This window comes from Salmo trutta, chromosome 16 (assembly GCF_901001165.1).
Source record: "Salmo trutta chromosome 16, fSalTru1.1, whole genome shotgun sequence".
In the NCBI taxonomy this organism is placed as follows: domain Eukaryota; kingdom Metazoa; phylum Chordata; class Actinopteri; order Salmoniformes; family Salmonidae; genus Salmo; species Salmo trutta.
In genome coordinates this window covers 60,788,626-60,812,539 of record NC_042972.1, presented here as the reverse complement: position 1 = coordinate 60,812,539, position 23,914 = coordinate 60,788,626, and the positions used below count along the sequence as shown (strand labels likewise).

At 40.8% G+C, this 23,914-nt stretch overlaps 3 protein-coding genes across 3 annotated transcripts; all 3 read left to right on the top strand.

Moving 5' to 3' along the window:
• The first annotated feature begins 1,500 nt into the window (after positions 1-1,500).
• On the top strand, positions 1,501-4,380 carry LOC115151134 (trichohyalin-like). The gene is made up of 3 exons (XM_029695146.1): positions 1,501-2,494; positions 3,082-3,627; positions 3,780-4,380. The coding sequence occupies exons 1-2, from the start codon at positions 1,549-1,551 to the stop codon at positions 3,543-3,545; spliced, it is 1,410 nt and encodes a 469-aa protein (XP_029551006.1). The 5' UTR covers positions 1,501-1,548; the 3' UTR covers positions 3,546-3,627; positions 3,780-4,380.
• Positions 4,381-17,203: 12,823 nt separating this feature from the next.
• Positions 17,204-18,929, top strand: LOC115149836 (RNA-binding protein 25-like; the record flags this gene model as incomplete). The annotated part of the gene is made up of 1 exon (XM_029692652.1): positions 17,204-18,929. A coding segment is annotated over exon 1 (945 nt), but the record flags the coding sequence as incomplete, so codon positions are not given.
• A 1,128-nt stretch (positions 18,930-20,057) lies between these two features.
• LOC115151135 (vicilin-like seed storage protein At2g18540) lies at positions 20,058-21,754 on the top strand. The gene has a single exon (XM_029695147.1). It carries the CDS (start codon positions 20,067-20,069, stop codon positions 21,138-21,140), a length of 1,074 nt encoding a protein of 357 aa, XP_029551007.1. The 5' UTR covers positions 20,058-20,066; the 3' UTR covers positions 21,141-21,754.
• The last annotated feature ends 2,160 nt before the right edge of the window (positions 21,755-23,914 follow it).

Sequence of the window (23,914 nt, the reverse complement as noted above, 5' to 3'; positions counted from 1 at the left end):
CAGCTGATAGAATTAGAAAATATGGAAACAGACAAAAATCTATGGAAACAGAACCAAATGGACATGGAGGAGAAGATGGAGGGTGAGAACAACAAACAGAAAGATGTAGAAAGAAAGAGAATGGAGAAAATACCAAAACAGAGACACCAAGAAGATGAGAAGAAGAAGGAGATGGAGAGAGAAGAAGAGGAGAGACACAAACAGAAGCAAATAGAAATGGAAGAGGAAGAACGAGAGAGGGAGAAAGAGAGACAGAGAGAGATCAAAAGAAAGAGAATGGAGAAGAGAAAGAAAAATATGGAAAGAGAAGAAGAGAGACAGACAGAGATTGAAAGAGAGAATGATGAAGAAATATGTAAACAGAAGAAAATAGAGATGTAAGAGAAAGAACGAGAGAGGGAGAAAGAGAGACAGATCAAAAGAAAGAGAATGGAGAAGAGACAGAAGCATTTGGAAAGAGAAGAAGAGAGATAGAGAGAGATTGAAAGAGAGCATGAAGAAGAAAGATGTAAACAGAAGAAAATAGAGATGGAAGAGAAAGATATAGAAGAAGAGAGACAGAGAGATTGAAAGAGAGAATGATGAAGAAATATGTAAACAGAAGCAAATAGAGATGGAAACGGAAGAAAGAGAGAGGGAGAAAGAGAGACAGAGAGAGATCAAAAGAAAGAGAAAGGAGAAGAGACAAAAAAATATGGAAAGCAAACAAGAGAGACAGAGAGAGATTGAAAGAGTGAATGAAGAAGAAGGATGTAAACAGAAGCAAATAGAGATGGAAGAGGAAGAAAGAGAAGAGAGACAGAAAGAAATCGATGAGAAAGAGAGACAGAGAGAGATTGGAGAGAAAGAGAGACGACAACAACAAGAGGAGAAAAAGAGAAAGTTTGAGAGAGATCAAGAAGAGGAAGATATATGGAAACAGAAGCAAATTGAGATGGAAGAGGAAGAAAGAGAAAGGGAGAAAGAGAGACAGAGAGAGATCAAAAGAAAGAGAATGGAGAAGAGACAAAAAAATATGGAAAGCAAACAAGAGAGACAGAGAGAGATTGAAAGAGTGAATGAAGAAGAAGGATGTAAACAGAAGCAAATAGAGATGGAAGAGGAAGAAAGAGAAGAGAGACAGAAAGAAATCGATGAGAAAGAGAGACAGAGAGAGATTGGAGAGAAAGAGAGACGACAACAACAAGAGGAGAAAAAGAGAAAGTTTGAGAGAGATCAAGAAGAGGAAGATATATGGAAACAGAAGCAAATTGAGATGGAAGAGGAAGAAAGAGAAAGGGAGAAAGAGAGACAGAGAGAGATCAAAAGAAAGAGAATGGAGAAGAGACAAAAAATATGGAAAGAGAGCAAGAGAGACAGAGAGAGATTGAAAGAGAGCATTAAGAAAAAAGATGTAAAAATAAGCAAATAGAGATGGAAGAGGAAGAAAGAGAAGAAGAGAGACAGAGAGAGATGGGAGAGAAAGAGAGACAACAACAACAAGAGGAGAAAAAGAGAAAGTTTGAGAGAAATCAAGAAGAAGATATATGGAAACAGAAGCAAATTGACATGGAGAAGGAGGGAAGAGAGAGGGAGAAGAAGATACAGAGAAAGATAGAAGAGATACACAGACGACAACAACAAGAGGAGAGACAGAAACAAATGGAGAAAGAGAAAGAAAGGGAGAAAGACAATGAGAATCAGGGAGAGAAGGAATTAAAAGATCAGCAACAGAAAGAGATGGAGAAAAAAAATATGATTATGAGAGAGAGGGAGGAAGTAGGAAGAAGAAATGAGGGGCAGAATGAACTGGAGATAGAACAGGAGAGAGAGATGGAAGAAAAGCAGGAAGTGATTATTAAGAAAGCAGAGGAAGAGTACATGGAAAGAGAAGAGAGAGGAAAGGAAGTAAGCATGAAGAAAGATGTAGTAGTTAATGTTAAAGCTAAAGCACGGGAAGTCTTCAATAGACGTAAAGAGAGGAGATTAGAAGTGTTGAAGGGGGAACGAGAACACATAGAAAGAGGACAACAAATCAGGAGGGAGAAGGAGGAAAGACGGCTGGAGATGGAAAGAAAACAGGAGAGGGCAAGACAACAAGAGGAGCAGGATAAAAAACGAGAGATTGGAATTGCCAGACAGAAAGAAATGTTCAGACTAAGAGAGGAGGAGAGGCAGAGAGAGGAAAAGAGAGAGGAGGAGAGAAAGAGAGCTATTGAAGGCCATTTAGCTTTAATCAGAGAGAGAGAGAACACCATAAAGGCAAACAAAAGAGAGGAGATGTCAGAAGAGGAAAGAAGAGAGATCCCTGGGAATTACAAGATGGGTGAGACAGAGAACAGTGAAGAGGAGGAGGAGAAGGAAGATGACAAGGAGGACATTCTCCCACCTGATAAAAGTATCCAAAGGAGAGCTGTGGACTGGGTGAATAAGAAGTGGGAGAAGAGGAACCTCAAAAAGATCGAGAGAACGTATCAGAGAGAGGCTAGGGAGGGCTATAAGATCGTCCAACTAGGTAAGACCTGTTTTACCTCTGCTTATGACATCATCCTCTTTTGTCTCCTCTACACACATAAGTTCCACACCAGTCATCATAATGCATCATTGTTTCAATATAAAACTACTGTCCAAAGAATATGTTAGCTGACATGGCTAATTGAGTGACTGACTGACATAACAAGAAAAATACTGCTGATGTAACAACCACGTTTTTAAATGATACCTTATGTCATCTACTAGTCTAACTCTCAAGACTAAGTAGAGACCCAGAAAGAGTTCCTAAAAAAAACACACACAAAAAAGGCTTTTGGGGGGGTCGGGGGTCCCCTAGTTGCCATGGAGCCCTAAGCTATCACAAATGCCCTGGCACTATACAAAGAATAGGTGCCATTTGGGACTCATTTTCAACTTAGGGTCAGGTCAATTCGGGATGGGAATTATTGCACTTTATTGACAAATTCCATGCCTTGCTCAATTGAAAAGATTAAAGAATCATTGAGCTCCAACTGTGTTTTCTATTCTTAATTCCCTGTGTCCATTACATTTAAGTTGATACCAGATCCACTAAGTTGAATGTGAACTCTACTTCTTCTCCCCTCCCAGCCTTCCCTGGACAACCAAGGGTAATATCCACCATGACCCGGGCAGAGAGAGAGAGGGAGAAGAGGAAGGAGCTGCTGAAGGATGAGGAGAGAAGGAAGAAGTTGGAGGATTTCAATAAGCAGTGGAGAGAGCAGTCCCTGCTTAAAAAAAGGACTCATCAGAATCGGAAGGAGGAGAGAGAGAGGATGAAGGAAAAGTACCTGGACCAGATGAATCTTGAGGCTGATGCTCAAATCAACACCCGGTGTCTAACCACCCAACACAGCCACTATTCAAACCACGGTCAGGCATTGCCGGGATGGGCCACAGGCCAACAGGTAAGCCAAGAGCCTGTTGATCTGGAGATAGCCAGCAGGAGGGGCCAAGGAGGCAGCAGGCATGGGCAGAGAACCAGGAGGGGAGTTCGGAGAACCAGCAGGAGTGGCCAGAGAACCAACAGGGGGTGCCAGGGAGCCAGCAGCTAGAAGCTCCAGAAGAGGCTGAAACATCAGAGCCAACCTCCAAGAACAAGAAAAGGCCAAGCATCTGGAAGAGAATTAAGAGGAGGTAAATAATGTTTAAACATTAACAGTGTTTTACACTGTTAAAATATACATTGTCACTTTAAAAAGTGACATTATCCAAATGTGAGGGTTTAGTGTACATGCAACACACATGTAAATATATAGATACTTACCTGTCTCTGTGATGTCTTACAGCATTCCTGACGTGCTGTCTGCCTAGAGCTGGAACTCCATGAAGCCACAGTTCCACTGAGGTTACGTTGGTAATCAAAAGTGTCGCCCAATAATTCCTCCTCCTCTTCAAGTCATCAAGCCACATTTCCTCCACAAAACATTATATTCTCCTCAAGCCAGAAAGTATCCTCTTTATCAAGGCAACAAACCATCTAAGGTCAGTGACTCTCCTCCCCAGAGCAGAGATTCTCATCTTTATCCAAGTTGAATTCATCTCTGCTCACCACCTCTACTGTCCTAGAAAATATCCCCAAATGGACATGGTTTAAACAGAAGTCCTCCCCTCAGACCAGTGGCTCCACAGACCAGAGTTTCTCATCTTTATTCAAGTTGAACGCAACTCTGATCGTTTCCACCACCTCACCTGTTAAGGGGAGGTGCTGAAAAGGAGGTCTGCGAGGAGGTCTGCAGGTAGCCTGGACCGGACCGGTAGCAGCTAAGTTGCTGGCTCCATCCCCGGGCAGAGCTGCTCAAGTCAGGCCAGTGATGTTAGTTGATGTCATTTTTGTTAGCAAAGTTTCACACTTTAGTAAAAGCAGTTATTAAAAAAGCAATATTGTTGTTACGGTGTGGATTGTTTTGTTATTTATTAGAATTGAAACATCCAGTAGTCATGGTAGATGTTAGACTTTCAATGAGACACCTAACATTCCATCAGTCTGACACAATGTGTGACATGTTATATTAGAGAGGAGTCCTCTATACACATCTATTTTAGACCATAGGAGAAATATCAGATTGAAATAGCTTCTCTAAGAATCTGAGGAGAGAGCAACAGTAGACGCATCGTTAGCTCTCCCACCTCCAGTTCAGTTCTTGGGTCATTCCACCAATTGAGTACCTTTTGGGGAGTGTAACTTTTATTTCACCTAATTCTAACATTCTTAGGTAACAGGGTTGATGTGTTATAATTCACCCACCCAGTGGTGATTGTAGCTAGTAAATCTTGGTGGGGAAAACTCCCCAAAAATGTTTTAGATGCATGCCAGCAAAGCCACTACACAACACAACACTAAACAATACATTCATTGCACTATAACTTTGACGAACGGTGCCCACAAACTGTTAGGGTCTACATAAAGCTGTCCCAACAGCAGAGCTTTCTTTTCAGCACCATGGAGTGAATCCTTTTAAAGAACATAGCTGATATGGCTGACTTGCTTAAACAAATGTGGTTTCTACTGACAATTGAGATGTACAAACTATGGCATAAGGGGACAATGAGTGGATAAGAGGCAATCCGTAATTTTGATTAAGACATTAATGCGCGAGCTAGCATGTAAGTAGTCAATATAACAATTTTTTTAGCACTTTTGAAATGTACGGTGATAGAATTTTGAACATGGGCCGTTCTTACAGTATCTCCCTGTACACCAAGTCATAACTGCAGGATAAATAAAGAGAGCATATAAGCAGACAATGAAAGCTCTTACAATATTTAATGATTACATTTCTCTAAAACAGGCTATAGTCTACAAGTGCACCAAGTAAGAGCAGTAGGCTAAGTTATGAGAGGGGAAAGGGACAAAATTATTAAGGTGAGGCACATGGGCTACTAACAGCTTACTACACAACATACACTTAGTATTACTTTCTTAGCTACAGTATACATATCTCCCTGGCATATTACATCATTTATAGAGCAGCATACAAGACATTTTTGGACTCACCTTGTTGTGCTGTGCTCACTTGAACAGGAAGGTGTCGCGGCGGTTTGTCATCAAAATTTGTCATCAAAGTCTGGCATTTTCTGGATTTATGGTGCTTTCAAGACAACTGGGAACTAATAAAAAACAAGGTTGAATCATGAAGTCAGTGATCTTCAGGTCAGAGCACAAGAAAGAGGCCCGAGTTCCCGACTTGGAATTCCGAGTTGAATGACCGTTCGAAACTTGTTTTCCCAGTCGGAGTTCCCAGTTGTCTTGAACTCACTGAAGTCTAAGATTTCCCAGTTCCAAGTTTCTAGTTGTTTTGAATGCGGCAGAAGTCATGCTGAATAGCTCAGCCCAGTCAAAACTGTTCGCTGCTCTGGCACCCCAATGGTGGAACAAGCTCCCTCACGACGCCAGGACAGCGGAGTCAATCACCACCTTCCGGAGACACCTGAAACCCCACCTCTTTAAGGAATACCTGGGATAGGATAAAGTAATCCTTCTAACCCCCCCCCCCCTAAAAGATTTAGATGCACTATTGTAAAGTGGTTGTTCCACTGGATATCATAAGGTGAATGCACCAATTTGTAAGTCGCTCTGGATAAGAGCGTCTGCTAAATGACTTAAATGTAAATGTAATGTAAATGATTGCTTTGTTAAGCTTGTAGTTAGCCACTGATTCCTTCCAAACCACCCATTGTTGAATTTGCGATTTCCAACTTGTTGTGTAATGTTTATGTCCAATGGTTGATGAGCACCGATACATTTAATCTATAATTTCTCTTCATAAGTTCTCTTCAGATGACAAGGAAAAAGAAAGAAAGCAAAAACATACCATGTCTGTATGAGGCTTTATTAACTCAATGATTACATTTTCTTTTTTACATTGTTTGCAAACTGATATGTGACACATATTAATGCCAAAAAAACATGAAAAACAAGCAACATATATATATATATATATATGTATATATACACATATATATATATATATTTGCTAAACACGTGGGGCTCAAAACGGGTGTGGCTCCGCCCCACCTGCCCTAAATGACGGCTCGCCACTAACAATACCATAATCAAAGATGATTCTATGATGAATACATTATTATTAAAAGATGAGCTCACCGTTTTTATTGGTGAATCAAAATTGGATGATTCAATCATACAGTGTTTTACAGCGGTGAAGTTAGCTTTATATTAAAATTCAGACTTTGCTCTTCAATACCTCTTCAACGGAACATGCAAGGATGACTAGGCTACTGGGGGCGGCAGGTAGCCTAGTGGTTAGAGTGTTGAGCCAGTAACCAAAAGGTTGCTAGATAGAATCCTCGAGCTGACAAGGTAAAGATCTGTCATTCCTCCCCTGAACAAGGCAGTTAACCTACTGTTTCTAGGCCGTCATTGCAAATACGAATTTGTTCTTAACTCAATTGCCTAGTTAAATAAAGGTTAAATAAATAAATAAAAATATATACATTTAATATTCTAAATCGGCTGATGATAGTGAATAAGTTAAACCCCTTGTTTTTCCAATTCGGTGTCATATTTCCTTTTTGGAGGTGAAATGTAGATTAAAATGTGCTATCTTCTGCTCAGAGGGTTAAGGAACCGTCTTAAAACTGCAATGCATACAATTGTCTGTAAATGAAAAATATCAATACCTTCTCAACTACATGACATAGTGATCTCAAACAAATTTGACACGGTAAAGAGACCTCTTCTCTCGAATGCAATTAGTTACATTTTTTTTACTTCTATAAAATCTACAAAATGTAAAATAAATCACTTTACCTAAACAAATCTTCATTTAAACATCAATATCTTCCACCCCATAAGACTTTCATGAATACAACCAACTGTTATTGGTTCAGGGACGTCATGCCTCCAATCAACAGCAATTTGTGTTGTATTTGTTGACTTTGGATACTTTTTTACAAATGTTAATTACATTTTCATGAATAATACTTTAAAATGTCAATAGATTCCACCCCATGTGACATTCATGAGTAAAACTAACTGTGATTGGTTCAGGGACCTCATCCCTCCAATCAATAGCAAATACTTTGTATTTTTTTGACTTTGGGGATATTCTACCATCTTAAATTGACTTTACATTGAAGATACTTCCCTAAAACGTCAATAGCTTCCACCCTATGTTACTTTAATGAATACAAACAACTGTCATTGGTTCAGGAACCTCATCCCACTAATAAACGTCAATTACTTTTTGTATATTTTTCATAATTTTTCATAGTTTTCATAATAGCAAGTTATGTTTGTTTGGTTACCAAGGCAACTACTGTAGCTATCTAGTAAACTTGCTAGCTACTTCAGTGAATGTTGAACTAATTTCTACTGGCAAATGTGTTAAATTATAGCCATGGTATTAAAGGGAAAATCAACTATAATCAACAGTGGGGCGGAGGGTTTTCTAGTTGTTAGACCGTTGGACTGGTAACCGAAAAGTTGCAAGATCGAATCCCCGAGCTGACAAGGTACAAATCTGTCATTCTGCCCCTGAACAAGGCAGTTAACCCACTGTTCCTAGGCCGTCATTGAAAATAAGAATTTGTTCTTAACTGACTTGCCTTGTTTTCTCTAGGGTAGGGGGCAGTATTTTGACGTCCGGATGAAAGGCGTGCCCAAATTAAACTGCCTGCTACTTAGGCTCTGAAAGTAGGATATGCATATTATTAGTAGATTTGGATAGGAAACACTCTGAAGTTTCTAAAACTGTTTGAATGATGTCTGCGAGTATAACAGAACTCATATGGCAGGCAAAACCCAGGAAGTTGAAAATCTGAGGCTTGTAGTTTTTTCAATTGATTCCCAATTCAAACTACAGTGACTTAGGGGTCATTTTGCAGTTCCTAAGGCTTCCACTAGATGTCAACAGTCTTTAGAACGTTGTTACAGGCTTCTACTGGGAATGACAGTCAATTCAACCAGGTGTCTGGCTTAGTGCCATTAGATCATTCATGCGCGTAGCCGTCAGCGGGAGGTGATTTCTTTTTCCTTAATGAAGACAAAGGATTTGTCCGGTTGGAATATTATCGAAGATGTATGATAAAAACATCCTAAAGATTGATGCTATACATCGTTTGACATGTTTCTACAAACTGTAGTATAACTTTTTTGACTTTTCAACTTTTCGTGAGAAATTTGAATTATGAGATTTTTGTTGTTTTGAATTTGGCGCCCTGCTATTTCACTGGCTGTTGAATAGTGTGTCCCGCAGGTGGGGCGGTCAAATCCCGCATACCCAAGAGAGGTTAAATAAAGGTAAAAAATGTTTTAACTCAGGGCTTTATGGTTCTCTGGAAAATAATGCAAGTCCATGGAAGGTCAGTTCCACAATGTTCATTATTTACCATAGAACACATAGTCCCTCATTGATTATCCCTGACATAACTTTATGAGCTGGATTTGCCTTTCTTTGCAACAGTGGAAGCTGCTGAGGAGACGACAGCTCATAATAATTGTTGGAATGGAGTCAATGGAGTGGTATCAACCCATCAAAGATGTGGTTTCCATGTGTTTGATACCACTCAATTGACTTCATTCCAGACATTATTATGAGCTGTCCTCCCCTCAGAAGCCTCCACTGCTTTGCAATTAGTTTGTTCGTTTTCAGTTGTTAGCATTTAGCTAACAGCGTCTATGTAAATTTGCTAATAGTTTGTGCTAATTTGTTAGCATTCTGGAAATAGATGCCCATATGCTTTTCTTGTGTTGTTAGCATCCCCTCATGTGCTATGCCGGTAGTACTGTAAATCTGGTATGAGAGAAGGATGGTATGACAATATGAAAATCGGGAATACCGCCCAAACCTAATCACCACACCTACCACAACTACCACACCTAACTTTCACAACCAGCACAACTACCCCATCTACCTACCACAACAACCACACCTACCTACCACAACTACCACAACTACCAAACCTACCATCACCAAACCTACAAACCACAAATACCACACCTACCACAACTATCACAGCTACCATCACCACACCCACCAAACCTACCTACCTACCACACCTACCTACCACAACTATCACACCTACATCACCACACCTACCATCATTACACCTACCATAACCACACCTATCACACCTACCATCACTACAACCACCACACCTACCATCATACATACCATCACCACACCTATCACACCTACCATCACTACACTTATCATCACCACACCTTCCATCATTACACCTACCATACCTACCATAACCACACCTATCATACCTACCATCCCTACAACCACCACACCTACCATTGTAAATGTGGATGGGTAAGCTGCTTCATTCAATGATTACGGTAATGTAGAAGGTAGATACAGGAGTAGCCTATAGTCTACAATAATAACATCATTGAATGTGCTATAGTATCATTTATTTAATTGATGAATGAAATTGTAAATAGGCTACTTCATTCAGTGAATACTGGATGTCTTTCTATCTCTGGGAGTATGTTAATGAAGGCTTTTCAGCTGTTGAACTATGGAAATGTCGACCTATTTTCTAAATCTGTCTTTCTTTTAGTCAACAAGTGATGAGCCAGAGCATCCAATCAACTTCCCTGGAGCTGTTCTACCCCCCCCCCCCCCCACTGCTCTCCCTCCACAAGCCACCTCATCCTGTTCTCCTGTTCAACTAATGTGTCGCCACACTAGAAAGGACTGTACATACAGTTGAAGTCGGAAGTTTACATACACTTAGGTTGGAGTCATTAAAACTTGTTTTTCAACCACTCCACAAATTTCTTGTTAACAAACTAGAGTTTTAGCAAGTCGGTTAGGACATCTACTTTGTACATGACACAAGTCATTTTTCCAACAATTGTTTACAGACAGATTATTTCACTTATAATTCACTGTATCCCAATTCCAGTGGGTCAGAAGATTACATACACTAAGTTGACTGTGCCTTTAAACAGCTTGGAAATTTCCAGAAAATGATGTCATGGCTTTAGAACCTTCCGATAGGCTAATTGACATCATTTGAGTAAATTGAATGTGTACATGTGGATGTATTTCAAGGCCTACCTTAAAACTCAGTGCCTCTTTGCTTGACATCATGGGAAAATCAAAAGAAATCAGCCAAAAAATGGTAGACCTCCACAACTCTGGTTCATCCTTGGGAGCAATTTCCAAATGCCTGAAGGTACCACGTTCATCTGTACAAACAATAGTACGCAAGTATAAACACCATGGGACCGCGCAGCCGTCATACCGCTCAGGAAGGAGACGCGTTCTGTCTCCTAGAGATGAATGTACTTTAGTGTGCGAAAAGTGCAAATCAATCCCAGAACAACAGCAAAAGACCTTGTGAAGTAGCTGGAGGAAACAGGTACAAAAATATCTATATCCACAGTAAAACGAGTCCTATATCGACATAACCTGAAAGGCCGCTCAGCAAGGATTAAGCCACTGCTCCAAAACCGCCATAAAAAAGCCAAAAAGATTGTACTTTTTGGAGAAATGTCCTCTGGTCTGATGAAATAAAAACAGAACTTTTCTAAAATTCACCCAATTTATTGTGGGAAGCTTGTGGAAGGCTACCCGAAACGTTTGACCCAAGTTAAACAATTTAAAGGCAATGCTACCAAATACTAAATGAGTGTATGTAAACTTCTGACCCACTAGGAATGTGATGAAAGAAATAAAAGCTGAAATAAATCATTCTCTGTAATATTATTCTTACATTTCACATTCTTAAAATAAAGTGGTGATCCTAACTGACCTAAGACAGGGAATCTTTACTTAGATTAAATGTCAGGAATTGTGAAAAACTGAGTTTAAATGTATTTGGCTATGGTGTATGTAAACTTCTGGCTTCAAATGTACATACCGCTTTGCCCATCTCATTGCAATATGATCCATCCAAGGCCTCAGCTGGACGCCTAAAATGAGAGAAATGTAAACAAGATGCTATAGTAGTGTGTGTGTGTGTGTGTGTGTGTGTGTGTGTGTGTGTGTGTGTGTGTGGTTTGAGTTCCAAGAAAAGACATGAGTGTGATGTGCCCCTCTGTTTTCATGTTGAAATGCCATGAATGGAAGATGGCAAAGGAGATTGTGATGAGGGTGAGAGCATCCAATATGAAAATAAAGACCCCTTGGGATCTAAACTGAGTGTGGGAGGCCCTCTTGTGTCTCCTTTTTGTCCGTTTGAGGACACTAAAGTCACCCCTGGTGGAGGATCTTGGAACACTGCTATTTAAGAGGTTGATGAAAACCTTCAACGGTGGTGGTGCTATGTTGCGTGTTATCTTGAATACCAATCAGATGTTTGAGAACAGAATGAAATGGTGTAAACTTAACAGGTTGAACTTGTTGAGTACACTCTTCCAAAAAGGGGTTCCAACAGGGTTCTTGGCTGTCACCAAAGGAAAATCCTTTTTGGGTCCAGGTAGAACCCTCTGTGGAATGGAGCCCAAAAGGGTTCTACCTTGGCACAGAAGGGTTCTACCTGGAACCAAAAAGGGTTCTCCTATGGGGACAGCAGAAGAATCCTTTTAGGTTGTAGAAAGCACCTCTTTTTATTAGTGTAGGCCTATATTGCAGTGGTGGTTCAGTGGTTTTCTGTAAAAAAAGTAAATGGTTCATTGGTGGTGGGGAGTTAAGATCATCTGAAATAATATGAAACATCCCCACTTTTAGCACACATTTACAAGCAGGCAAAGTAACCTCCTATGTGTGCTGAGGCATGTGTGATCACTCAACATTGACAGGACCGACAGAAAAAGACATGCTCACATGTAAACAAAAGATAACATGTGTCTAGCTTGCACCGTTATGCACCGTTATGCACCGTTATTAAGTGTGTCTAGCTTGCACCATTGCACCGTTATTAAGAGACTAGATACAAACAGCTAATCCTGTCACGTGAAATGACGCTGGAGAGACGAAGCAGGTACGGGGAGTCAAACATTTAATAAAGAACGGACATGGAACGAGACAGGAACAGCATCAGCAACCTAGTAATACAAACAAAAAACAATTAATGCAGAATCGGGAAACAGAGCTGGGGAACTGACAAATATAGGGGAGGTAATAACAGGTGGTGAGTGAGTCCAATATCGCTGATGCTCGTTACAAGGGAATGCAGGTGTTCGTAATGAATGATAGGAGTGTGTGATGCAAGGCAGCCTGGCGCCCTCAAGCTCCGGGGGGGGGGGGGGGGGGGGAGTGGGAGCAGACGTGACAAATCCTGGCTACCAAAGTAGCCAGTGGTGTAAAGTACTTAAGTAAAACTACTTAAAGTACTACTTAAGTCATTTTTTGGGGTATCTGTACTTTATTTTACTATTTATATTTTTGCCAACTTTTACTTTTACTTCACTACATTCCTAAAGAAAATAATGTACTTTTTACTCCATACATTTTCCCTGATACCCAAAAGTACTTGCTACATTTTGACAGGAAAATGGTCCAACTCACACACTTATCAAGAGAACATCCCTGGTCATCCCTACCGCCTCTGATCTGGCGGACTAACTAAACACAAACGCTTCGTTTGTGAATTATATCTGAGTGCTATCCGCAAATACATTTAAAAAAAAGAAAATTGTGCCGTCTGGTTTGCTTAATATAAGGAATTTGAAATGGTTAACACTTGCACTTTTACTTTTGATACTTAAGTACATTTGAAATATTCCATTTACTTTTGATACTTAAGTATACTGCTCAAAAAAATAAAGGGAACACTTAAACAACACAATGGAACTCCAAGTCAATCACACTTCTGTGAAATCAATCTGTCCACTTAGGAAGCAACACTGATTGACAATCAATTTCACATGCTGTTGTGCAAATGGAATAGACAACAGGTGGAAATTATAGGCAATTAGCAAGACACCCCCAATAAAGGAGTGGTTCTGCAGGTGGTGACCACAGACCACTTCTCAGTTCCTATACTTCCTGGCTGATGTTTTGGTCACTTTTGAATGCTGGCGGTGCTTTCACTCTAATGGTAGCATGAGACGGAGTCTACAACCCACACAAGTGGCTCAGGTAGTGCAGCTCATCCAGGATGGCACATCAATGCGAGCTGTGGCAAGAAGGTTTGCTGTGTCTGTCAGCGTAGTGTCCAGAGCATGGAGGCGCTAGAAAATGCTAGACCTCATGTGGCTGGAGCGTGTCAGCAGTTCCTGCAAGAGGAAGGCATTGATGCTATGGACTGGCCCGTTCGTTCCCCAGATCTGAATCCAATTGAGCACATCTGGGACATCATGTCTTGCTCCATCCACCAACGCCACGTTGCACCACAGACTGTCCAGGAGTTGGCGGATGCTTTAGTCCAGGTCTGGGAGGAGATCCCTCAGGAGACCATCCGCCACCTCATCAGGCGCATGCCCAGGCGTTGTAGGGAGGTCATACAGGCATGTGGAGGCCACACACACTACTGAGCCTCATTTTGACTTGTTTTAAGGACATTACATCAAAGTTGGATCAGCCTGTAGTGTGGTTTTCCACTTTAATTTTGAGTGTGACTCCAAATCCAGACCTCCATGGGTTGATAAATTGGATTTCCATTGATTATTTTTGTGTGATTTTGGTGTCAGCACATTCAACTATGTGAAGAAAAAAGTATTTAATAAGATTATTTCATTCATTCAGATCTAGGATTTTAGATGATTAGTTGACCAGCGGTACAAAGTGGACTGGATCTAGGTGAACTATGTGGAGGGTCTTCCAGGGACAGTACAGTACAGACTGAGAAGATAACAACAGTGTAGTTTACTCAACTCATTCACACTATCATGATTATTGTTTAGAGAGAAGATCAGCACAAGGGCATAAAGTCTAAGATATAGCAAGAGAGGACAATATGGTGCAAGGTAGCCAAAGTGGAATCAAAAGTCAAAGGCCTAATCATCAATCAAATATGAAATATAAAACCAAAATATAATCTACATATAAAGACAACATGTCATCTACATGTGTTATAGAATAGCTCCCTTCTCACATCCCAGGTCATGTTTGGACTGGAACGTGACAACTCAACGGGCTATGCGCATCTCCCCAATAGCCTACAGACAACTTTCCTGAGTGCAATGTGATTAATGTGACAGATATGTACAGTATAATAAGCATAGTGAAGAAGGTAAAGATCCCACCTCTGACGCACAGCAGAGACATCGCTGCTGAGATTTCCCCTGGAGCAAGAGTCCCTCAACAATTTAAAAACACTCATTGCGTTTCAATGAATGTGCTCACCAAACGCTTGTTGCATCGTAAACTATCCTCCCTCCCTTGGGACATTCAGCGGATGGATGATGCGCCGCTGCCATTTGCTTGGATGAGAGGTTGGACGAACGCTCCTCCAGCTCACGATACGCAATGGTGGAGAACTACAGTGTGGTGATGTGTCGTTCACGAACGAACGGCTCTTTTTGAACGGATCTTTTTGTTGAAAGTCAGGAACCGAAATGCATCGGTGAAAGATCCATTCATCTGGCTCTCTGATTTGCATACTGCTACTACTGCTTGTTGAACTCAGATCAACGTTTTTCTGCAGATAAATTACAACATCATTGTCTAAAGGGGGTGAATCCTCACTGCAGAAACAATACATAGTGGGGAGAGCGGGTCAATATGGTCCACGAGGATTTATTTCATGCTTAAAAACGAGTTCTTCAATTGTTGACGCGCATTTCAGAATCGGACTTCATGTTAGCCTACCTTTTGGCTTTTACATTGAATATTTGGCGCCTAAGAGTTGTGATTGTATGTTTGTTTGTACAGTTATGGCTGTCCTGTTATTATTTTGTGTACTCACTAAACACCCACATTTGTATTTGTGTAGGAAATGTTTGTAGGCTATGGTTGCTGTTTGTATTTCATTGAACTTTAGGTCCATACAAAGAGAAATCACACAACATAGACTACCAAATAACCTTAGGCAAAAATACACGAAATAAAAGTCAAGTGAAAATGGTTATAAATGTCTTTATCAATTATGAGTAGCTCAACAATATCGACTTTTGGACACTGATGCGCAGGAGAACCCCTAGCTGTCAATCAAGCAGGCGCGGTGAACCGATTATGACGCTCAAGCGTTTCAAATGACGCAACAATACAGCTCCAGACCAGAGAAAGTTAATGCCAAAGATATTATTCGGTTCCACACTAAAACTGCGCTTTGACACGTGTGATTTGAGGTGAGTCAAATATTTACACAAGTTTACAATACATGAACCAACCGCTAGCCTACTTAGCCTATAATTCTGTCATGGTAAGATAACACATGTGAAGGTGAACGTTAATGTATTTGAAATATTTTTTCTTTCTGACATTATAAAATACAATTATATCTTTGTTTTTTTCTGTTGCTATCAATCAGTCCATCTATATCTACTCTTCTATATGTCTGTCTTGCTGACTTATCTGTCTGTCTGTCGGACTATCTGTCTGTCTGTGTACTGTCTAGCCAGCATATGCCAGAAAGGTTCTTTCACACAGGCTCATATTCACAAAGTCTCATAGAAGGAGTGCTGATCAATAATCAGTTTTGTCTTTTAAATCCAACTGAATACGTTTTGATGGACGGGGGGGATCTGATCCTAGATCAGCACTCCTACCCTGAAACACTTTGTGAACACAATCCAGGTGTACTGTGATTATGAAGTTGTGATGAGGTATTATTATATTACTTGTGCTGATGCATGATGGGTTGTAGGCTAGAGCTTGAGTACTGTAGTGTGTAGACTATTTCTGAATTCACTGACCTGGTGAGTAAATGTTGTGTACAATGGCCCCATCTAGTGACAGAAACATAGAAACACACATTGTTGCTGAACGAAGGCATCTCTTTATTTTCCAGAAATAAAACTTGTAGACCTTTACTACAGTCTCTGAGAAGATGGACACCTCTTCTTCTTCTGGACGATCGCCGTCTCCTACTGGGACTGTCTTCTTACCCCCTCCTATCATGTGGAACAGTCTGTAAGTCATTCATCACATAACCTAGCTCTGGTCCAGGGCATTATGTGCGGCTTGCTGAAGGAAGGCTCAGTGTCTGCAAGCTGTACGTAACGCCCTGGACCAGAGCTACACATTACCCACCTCTGGCCATCATGGACAGTCAACTCATTACATTCACGTACTGTAAGTCACAGTTGTGTGAGTTGTGTTATTAAAGACAGTTTAATTGCGCAGAGGTTTAATTATTATTTTAACGCTGTAATAAATTGTCTGAGTTCACTTCCTAAATAATGTGTTGACATTCCTTTCCTCCCAGCTACAAGCAGGCAGAGATGGAGTTTCAGTTCCTGAGAGAAGAGAAGAAGACCTGTACAACGAAGGAAGCCCACATGCTTGAGTTGAGAGGGAAGGATGGAACGATCCGAAATCAGAAGAAGGAGATGGACAGACTTCAAGTCTGCCTCTGGGAGGAGGAAAAGAAGAAGAGCAATGATGGAACGGAGAAGGACAAGATCATTGAACATCTACAGTCTGAGACAGACCATCTCAGATCCCTTTTAAAAGAGGAAAGGAGGAAAAGAAGAGTAGAAAGGGGTCTAATGAATGAGTGGAAGGCTGAGATCCTGAGACTGAGGGAGTCAGAGAGCCAGAGAGAGGCAGAGAGCCAGAGGGAGGCAGAGAGACAGAGGGAGTCAGAGAGCCAGAGAGAAGCAGAGAGACAGAGGGAGGCAGAGAGCCAGAGAGAGGCAGAGAGACAGAGGGAGGCAGAAAGACAGAGAGAAGCAGAGAGACAGAGAGAAGCAGAGAGACAGAGGGAGGCAGAGAGAGTCACAGAAGCGATGGAGAACCAGAGAAAAATGCAGGAGATCAAGAGAGTCAAACATCTGCTGGAGCTACTGATGGTGGATCTACAACTGGCCCACGTAAGACATGTCATTGTTATTATTAAAAGGCAGTGTATATTCACCCAGCTGAAAATGAATGACGGTGGACAGCGGTACACTAACCCAATGTTAACTTTTATGCCTTTCCTTAACATTAACCCTTACCTTGACCTCACTGAAACTATACCTAACCTTTACCTTAACCCAACCCTAGGTCCTGAACCTAACCTTCATTTATCTCAACCCCTATGCCTTTCTTCTGCCGGTTGAATATCCACTTCCTTATTAACATCATTACTGTTGTTGTTGTTGATAACTGTATGTGTGCAGGTTGTAAATAATTGCATTAGTGAAACATCATTTGTAGGAGTAATTTCTGCAAGCATAAACATCAGAGGCAACATTGTTATAACATCACACAAATTGCAACGGGAATTTCTCAAACCGCTAACTGAATGGGCAAGCTAGTTGTGTGTTTGTATTTGTCCATAAAATGTCTCGTAATTTTTTCAAACATGTCAATACATTAATTGACAATGAATTGTCCAGATGAATTGATCAAAATAACCCTGCTATTGATGTTGTCCAGTGTTTGATTCAATTACCTAGGTCTAGGTTGTATTTCTATGTATCATTCTCTGCAAATCCTTTGAAAGTATGTCTTGGTCATAGATTATCACTAATTTCACCTTTTAAAATGAAGCAAGAGATAGAGAGATTGAGGCTATGGCAGAAAGTCATGGAGGATCAGCGACCAAGACTGGCCTGGAACAACAAACCTATTGAGACAGAAAGAGAGAGGGAAAGAGAGAGGGAAAGAGAGAGAGAAAGGGAGATGGAAAGGGAGAGAAAACCAGAATTGGAAAGACAAGAAATGAAGAACAAAGTGAAACAGGCAGAAGAAACGATAAAAGCGTTAGAACGAGAGATTGATAGATTGAAAGAGATTGAAAAGAAGATAATATTTGAAAGAGAAAGAGACATGCGTATTGCAGAGAACGAGAAAGTCAAACTGGTTAACGAAAAGGCAAAAGAGTTAGAGAGAGAGGTTGAGAGACTGAAAGAAGATATGACAATAAAAGAAATGCAATACAAAATCAAATTTGAAAGAGCGAAAGAAGCGTATAGAAGACAGAATGAGAGAGTGAAACAGGTTCACCAAAATGTACTAGTGTTAGACAGAGAGGTTGCGAGAATGAAAGAAGAGATTAGATTGAAAAACGAGACTGAACCAGAGAGAACATTTGATAGAGACAGAGAGAGAGAAAATGATTGGAGACGAAGTGAAGAGGAGATGAAAAATAGAGTGGAGAGAGCGATGGAGATGGAGACAGCCCTCATCAATGACAAAAAGATGTCTGAATTGGAGGAAGTCTTCAAGAAAATCAAGGAACAGCTGATAGAATTAGAAAATATGGAAACAGACAAAAATCTATGGAAACAGAACCAAATGGACATGGAGGAGAAGATGGAGGGTGAGAACAACAAACAGAAAGATGTAGAAAGAAAGAGAATGGAGAAAATACCAAAACAGAGACACCAAGAAGATGAGAAGAAGAAGGAGATGGAGAGAGAAGAAGAGGAGAGACACAAACAGAAGCAAATAGAAATGGAAGAGGAGGAACGAGAGAGGGAGAAAGAGAGACAGAGAGAGATCAAAAGAAAGAGAATGAAGAAGAGACAGAAAAATATGGAAAGAGAAGAAGAGAGACAGACAGAGATTGAAAGAGAGAATGATGAAGAAATATTTAAACAGAAGCAAATAGAGGTGGAAGAGGAAGAACGAGAAGAAGAGAGACAGAGAGAGATTGAAAGAGAGAATGATGAAAAAATATGTAAACAGAAGCAAATAGAGATGGAAGAGAAAGAACGAGAGAGGGAGAAAGAGAGACAGATCAAAAGAAAGAGAATGGAGAAGAGACAGAAACATTTGGAAAGAGAAGAAGAGAGACAGAGAGAGATTGAAAGAGAGAATGAAGAGGAACTATTTAAACAGAAGCAAATAGAGATGGAAGAGGAAGAAAGAGAGAGGGAGAAAGAGAGACAGAGAGAGATCAAAAGAAAGAGAATTGAGAAGAGACAAAAAAGAATGGAAAGAGAGCAAGAGAGACAGAGAGAGATTGAAAGAGAGAATGAAGAAGAAACATTTAAACAGAAGAAAATAGAGATGGAAGAGGAAGAACGAGAAGAAGATAGACAGAGAGAGATTGAAAGAAAGAGAAAGGAGAAGAGACAAAAAAATATGGAAAGAGAAGAAGAGAGACAGAGAGAGATTGAAAGAGAGAATGAAGAGGAACTATTTAAACAGAAGCAAATAGAGATGGAAGAGGAAGAAAGAGAAGAGAGACAGAAAGAAATCGATGAGAAAGAGAGACAGAGAGAGATTGGAGAGAAAGAGAGACGACAACAACAAGAGGAGAAAAAGAGAAAGTTTGAGAGAGATCAAGAAGAAGAAGATATATGGAAACAGAAGCAAATTGAGATGGAAGAGGAAGAAAGAGAGAGGGAGAAAGAGAGACAGAGAGAGATCAAAAGAAAGAGAATGGAGAAGAGACAAAAAAATATGGAAAGAGAGCAAGAGAGACAGAGAGAGATTGAAAGAGAGAATGAAGAAGAAAGATGTAAAAATAAGCAAATAGAGATGGAAGAGGAAGAAAGAGAAGAAGAGAGACAGAGAGAGATGGGAGAGAAAGAGAGACAACAACAACAAGAGGAGAAAAAGAGAAAGTTTGAGAGAAATCAAGAAGAAGAAGATATATGGAAACAGAAGCAAATTGACATGGAGAAGGAGGGAAAAGAGAGGGAGAAGAAGATACAGAGAAAGATAGAAGAGATACACAGACGACAACAACAAGAGGAGAGACAGAAACAAATGGAGAAAGAGAAAGAAAGGGAGAAAGACAATGAGAATCAGGGAGAGAAGGAATTAAAAGATCAGCAACAGAAAGAGATGGAGAAAGAAAATATGATTATGAGAGAGAGGGAGGAAGTAGGAAGAAGAAATGAGGGGCAGAATGAACTGGAGATAGAACAGGAGAGAGAGATGGAAGAAAAGCAGGAAGTGATTATTAAGAAAGCAGAGGAAGAGTACATGGAAAGAGAAGAGAGAGGAAAGGAAGTAAGCATGAAGAAAGATGTAGTAGTTAATGTTAAAGCTAAAGCACGGGAAGTCTTCAATAGACGTAAAGAGAGGAGGTTAGAAGTGTTGAAGGGGGAACGAGAACACATAGAAAGAGGACAACAAATCAGGAGGGAGAAGGAGGAAAGACGGCTGGAGATGGAAAGAAAACAGGAGAGGGCAAGACAACAAGAGGAGCAGGATAAAAAACGAGAGATTGGAATTGCCAGACAGAAAGAAATGTTCAGACTAAGAGAGGAGGAGAGGCAGAGAGAGGAAAAGAGAGAGGAGGAGAGAAAGAGAGCTATTGAAGGCCATTTAGCTTTAATCAGAGAGAGAGAGAACACCATAAAGGCAAACAAAAGAGAGGAGATGTCAGAAGAGGAAAGAAGAGAGATCCCTGGGAATTACAAGATGGGTGAGACAGAGAACAGTGAAGAGGAGGAGGAGAAGGAAGATGACAAGGAGGACATTCTCCCACCTGATAAAAGTATCCGAAGAAGAGCTGTGGACTGGGTGAATAAGAAGTGGGAGAAGAGGAACCTCAAAAAGATCGAGAGAACGTATCAGAGAGAGGCTAGGGAGGGCTTTAAGATCGTCCACCTAGGTAAGACCTGTTTTACCTCTGCTTATGACATCATCCTCTTTTGTCTCCTCTACACACATAAGTTCCAAGCCAGTCATCATGTTGCATCATTGTTTCAATATAAAACTACTGTCCAAAGAATATGTTAGCTGACATGGCTAATTGAGTGACTGACTGACATAACAAGAAAAATACTGCTGATGTAACAACCACGTTTTTAAATGATACCTTATGTCATCTACTAGTCTAACTCTCAAGACTAAGTAGAGACCCAGAAAGAGTTCCTAAAAAACACACACAAAAAAGGCTTTTGGGGGGGTCGGGGGTCCCCTAGTTGCCATGGAGCCCTAAGCTATCAAAAATGCCCTGGCACTATACAACGAATAGGTGCCATTTGGGACTCATGTTCAACTTAGGGTCAGGTCAATTCGGGATGGGAATTATTGCACTTTATTGACAAATTCCATGCCTTGCTCAATTGAAAAGATTAAAGAATCATTGAGCTCCAACTGTGTTTTCTATTCTTAATTCCCTGTGTCCATTACATTTAAGTTGATACCAGATCCACTAAGTTGAATGTGAACTCTACTTCTTCTCCCCTCCCAGCCTTCCCTGGACAACCAAGGGTAATATCCACCATGACCCGGGCAGAGAGAGAGAGGGAGAAGAGGAAGGAGCTGCTGAAGGATGAGGAGAGAAGGAAGAAGTTGGAGGATTTCAATAAGCAGTGGAGAGAGCAGTCCCTGCTTAAAAAAAGGACTCATCAGAATCTGAAGGAGGAGAGAGAGAGGATGAAGGAAAAGTACCTCGACCAGATGAATCTTGAGGCTGATGCTCAAATCAACACCCGGTGTCTAACCACCCAACACAGCCACGATTCCAACCACGGTCAGGCATTGCCGGGATGGGCCACAGGCCAACAGGTAAGCCAAGTTGGATCTGGAGATAGCCAGCAGGAGGGGCCAAGGAGGCAGCAGGCATGGGCAGAGAACCAGGAGGGGAGTTCGGAGAACCAGCAGGAGTGGCCAGAGAACCAACAGGGGGTGCCAGGGAGCCAGCAGCTAGAAGCTCCAGAAGAGGCTGAAACATCAGAGCCAACCTCCAAGAACAAGAAAAGGCCAAGCATCTGGAAGAGAATCAAGAGGAGGTAAATAATGTTTAAACATGTATTCATGTTTTACACTGTTAAAATATACATTGTCACTTTAAAAAGTGACATTATCCAAATGTGAGGGTTTAGTGTACATGCAACACACATGTAAATATATAGATACTTACCTGTCTCTGTGATGTCTTACAGCATTCCTGACGTGCTGTCTGCCTAGAGCTGGAACTCCATGAAGCCACAGTTCCACTGAGGTTACGTTGGTAATTAAAAGTGTCGCCCAATAATTCCTCCTCCTCTTCAAGTCATCAAGCCACATTTCCTCCGGTAGCAGCTAAGTTGCTGGCTCCATCCCCGGGCAGAGCTGCTCAAGTCAGGCCAGTGATGTTAGTTGATGTCATTTTTGTTAGCAAAGTTTCACACTTTAATAAAAGAAGTTATTAAAAAAGCAATATTGTTGTTACGGTGTGGATTGTTTTGTAATTTATTAGAATTGAAACATCCAGTAGTCATGGTAGATGTTAGACTTTCAATGAGACACCTAACATTCCATCAGTCTGACACAATGTGTAACATGTTATATTAGAGAGGAGTCCTCTATACACATAAATTGCACTATAACGGTGACAAACGGTGCCCACAAACAGTTGGGACAGCTTTATGTAGAACCTAACAGCAGAGCTTTCATTTCAGCACCATGGAGTGAATCCTTTTAAAAGAACATAGCTGATATGGCTGACTTGCTTAAACAAATGTGGTTTCTACTGACACTTGAGATGTACAAACATAAGGGGACAATGAGTGGATAACAGGCAATCCGTAATTTTGATTAAGACATTAATGAGAGAGCTAGCATGGACGTAGTCAATATAAGCATTTGTTCAGCACTTTTGAAATGTACAGTGACAGAATTTTGAACATGGACCGTTCTTACAGTATCTCCCTGTACACCAAGTCATAACTGCAGGATAAATAAAGAGGGCATATAAGCAGACAATGAAAGCTCTTACAATATTTGATGATTACCTCTCTCTAAAACAGGCTATAGTCTACAGGTGCACCAAGTCAGAGCAGTAGGCTAAGTTATGAGAGGGGAAAGGGACAAAATTATTAAGGTGAGGCACATGGGCTACTAACAGCTTACTACACAACATACACTTTGTATTACTTTCTTAGCTACAGTATACATATCTCCCTGGCATATTACATCATTTATAGAGCAGCATACAAGACATTTTTGGACTCACCTTGTTGTGCTGTGCTCACTTGAACAGGAAAGTGTCGCGGCGGTTTGTCATCAAAATTTGTCATCAAAGTCTGGCATTTTCTGGATTTATGGTGCTTTCAAGACAATTGGGAACTAATAAAAAACAAGGTTGAATCATGAAGTCAGTGATCTTCAGGTCAGAGCACAAGAAAGAGGCCCGAGTTCCCGACTTGGAATTCCGAGTTGAATGACCGTTCAAAACTTGTTTTCCCAGTCGGAGTTCCCAGTTGTCTTGAACTCACTGAAGTCTAAGATTTCCCAGTTCCGAGTTTCCAGTTGTTTTGAATGCGGCAGGAGTCATGCTGAATAGCAGGCTAGTGATTGCTTTGTTTAGCTTGTAGTTAGCCACTGTTTCCTTCCAAACCACCCATTGTTGAATTTGCGATTTCCAACTTGTTGTGTAATGTTTATGTCCAAGGGTTGATGAGCACCGATACATTTAATCTATAATTTCTCTTCATAATTTCTCTTCAAATGACAAGGAAAAAGAAAGAAAGCAAAAACATACCATGTCTGCTCCGCCCCACCTGCCCTGAACGACGGCTCGCCAC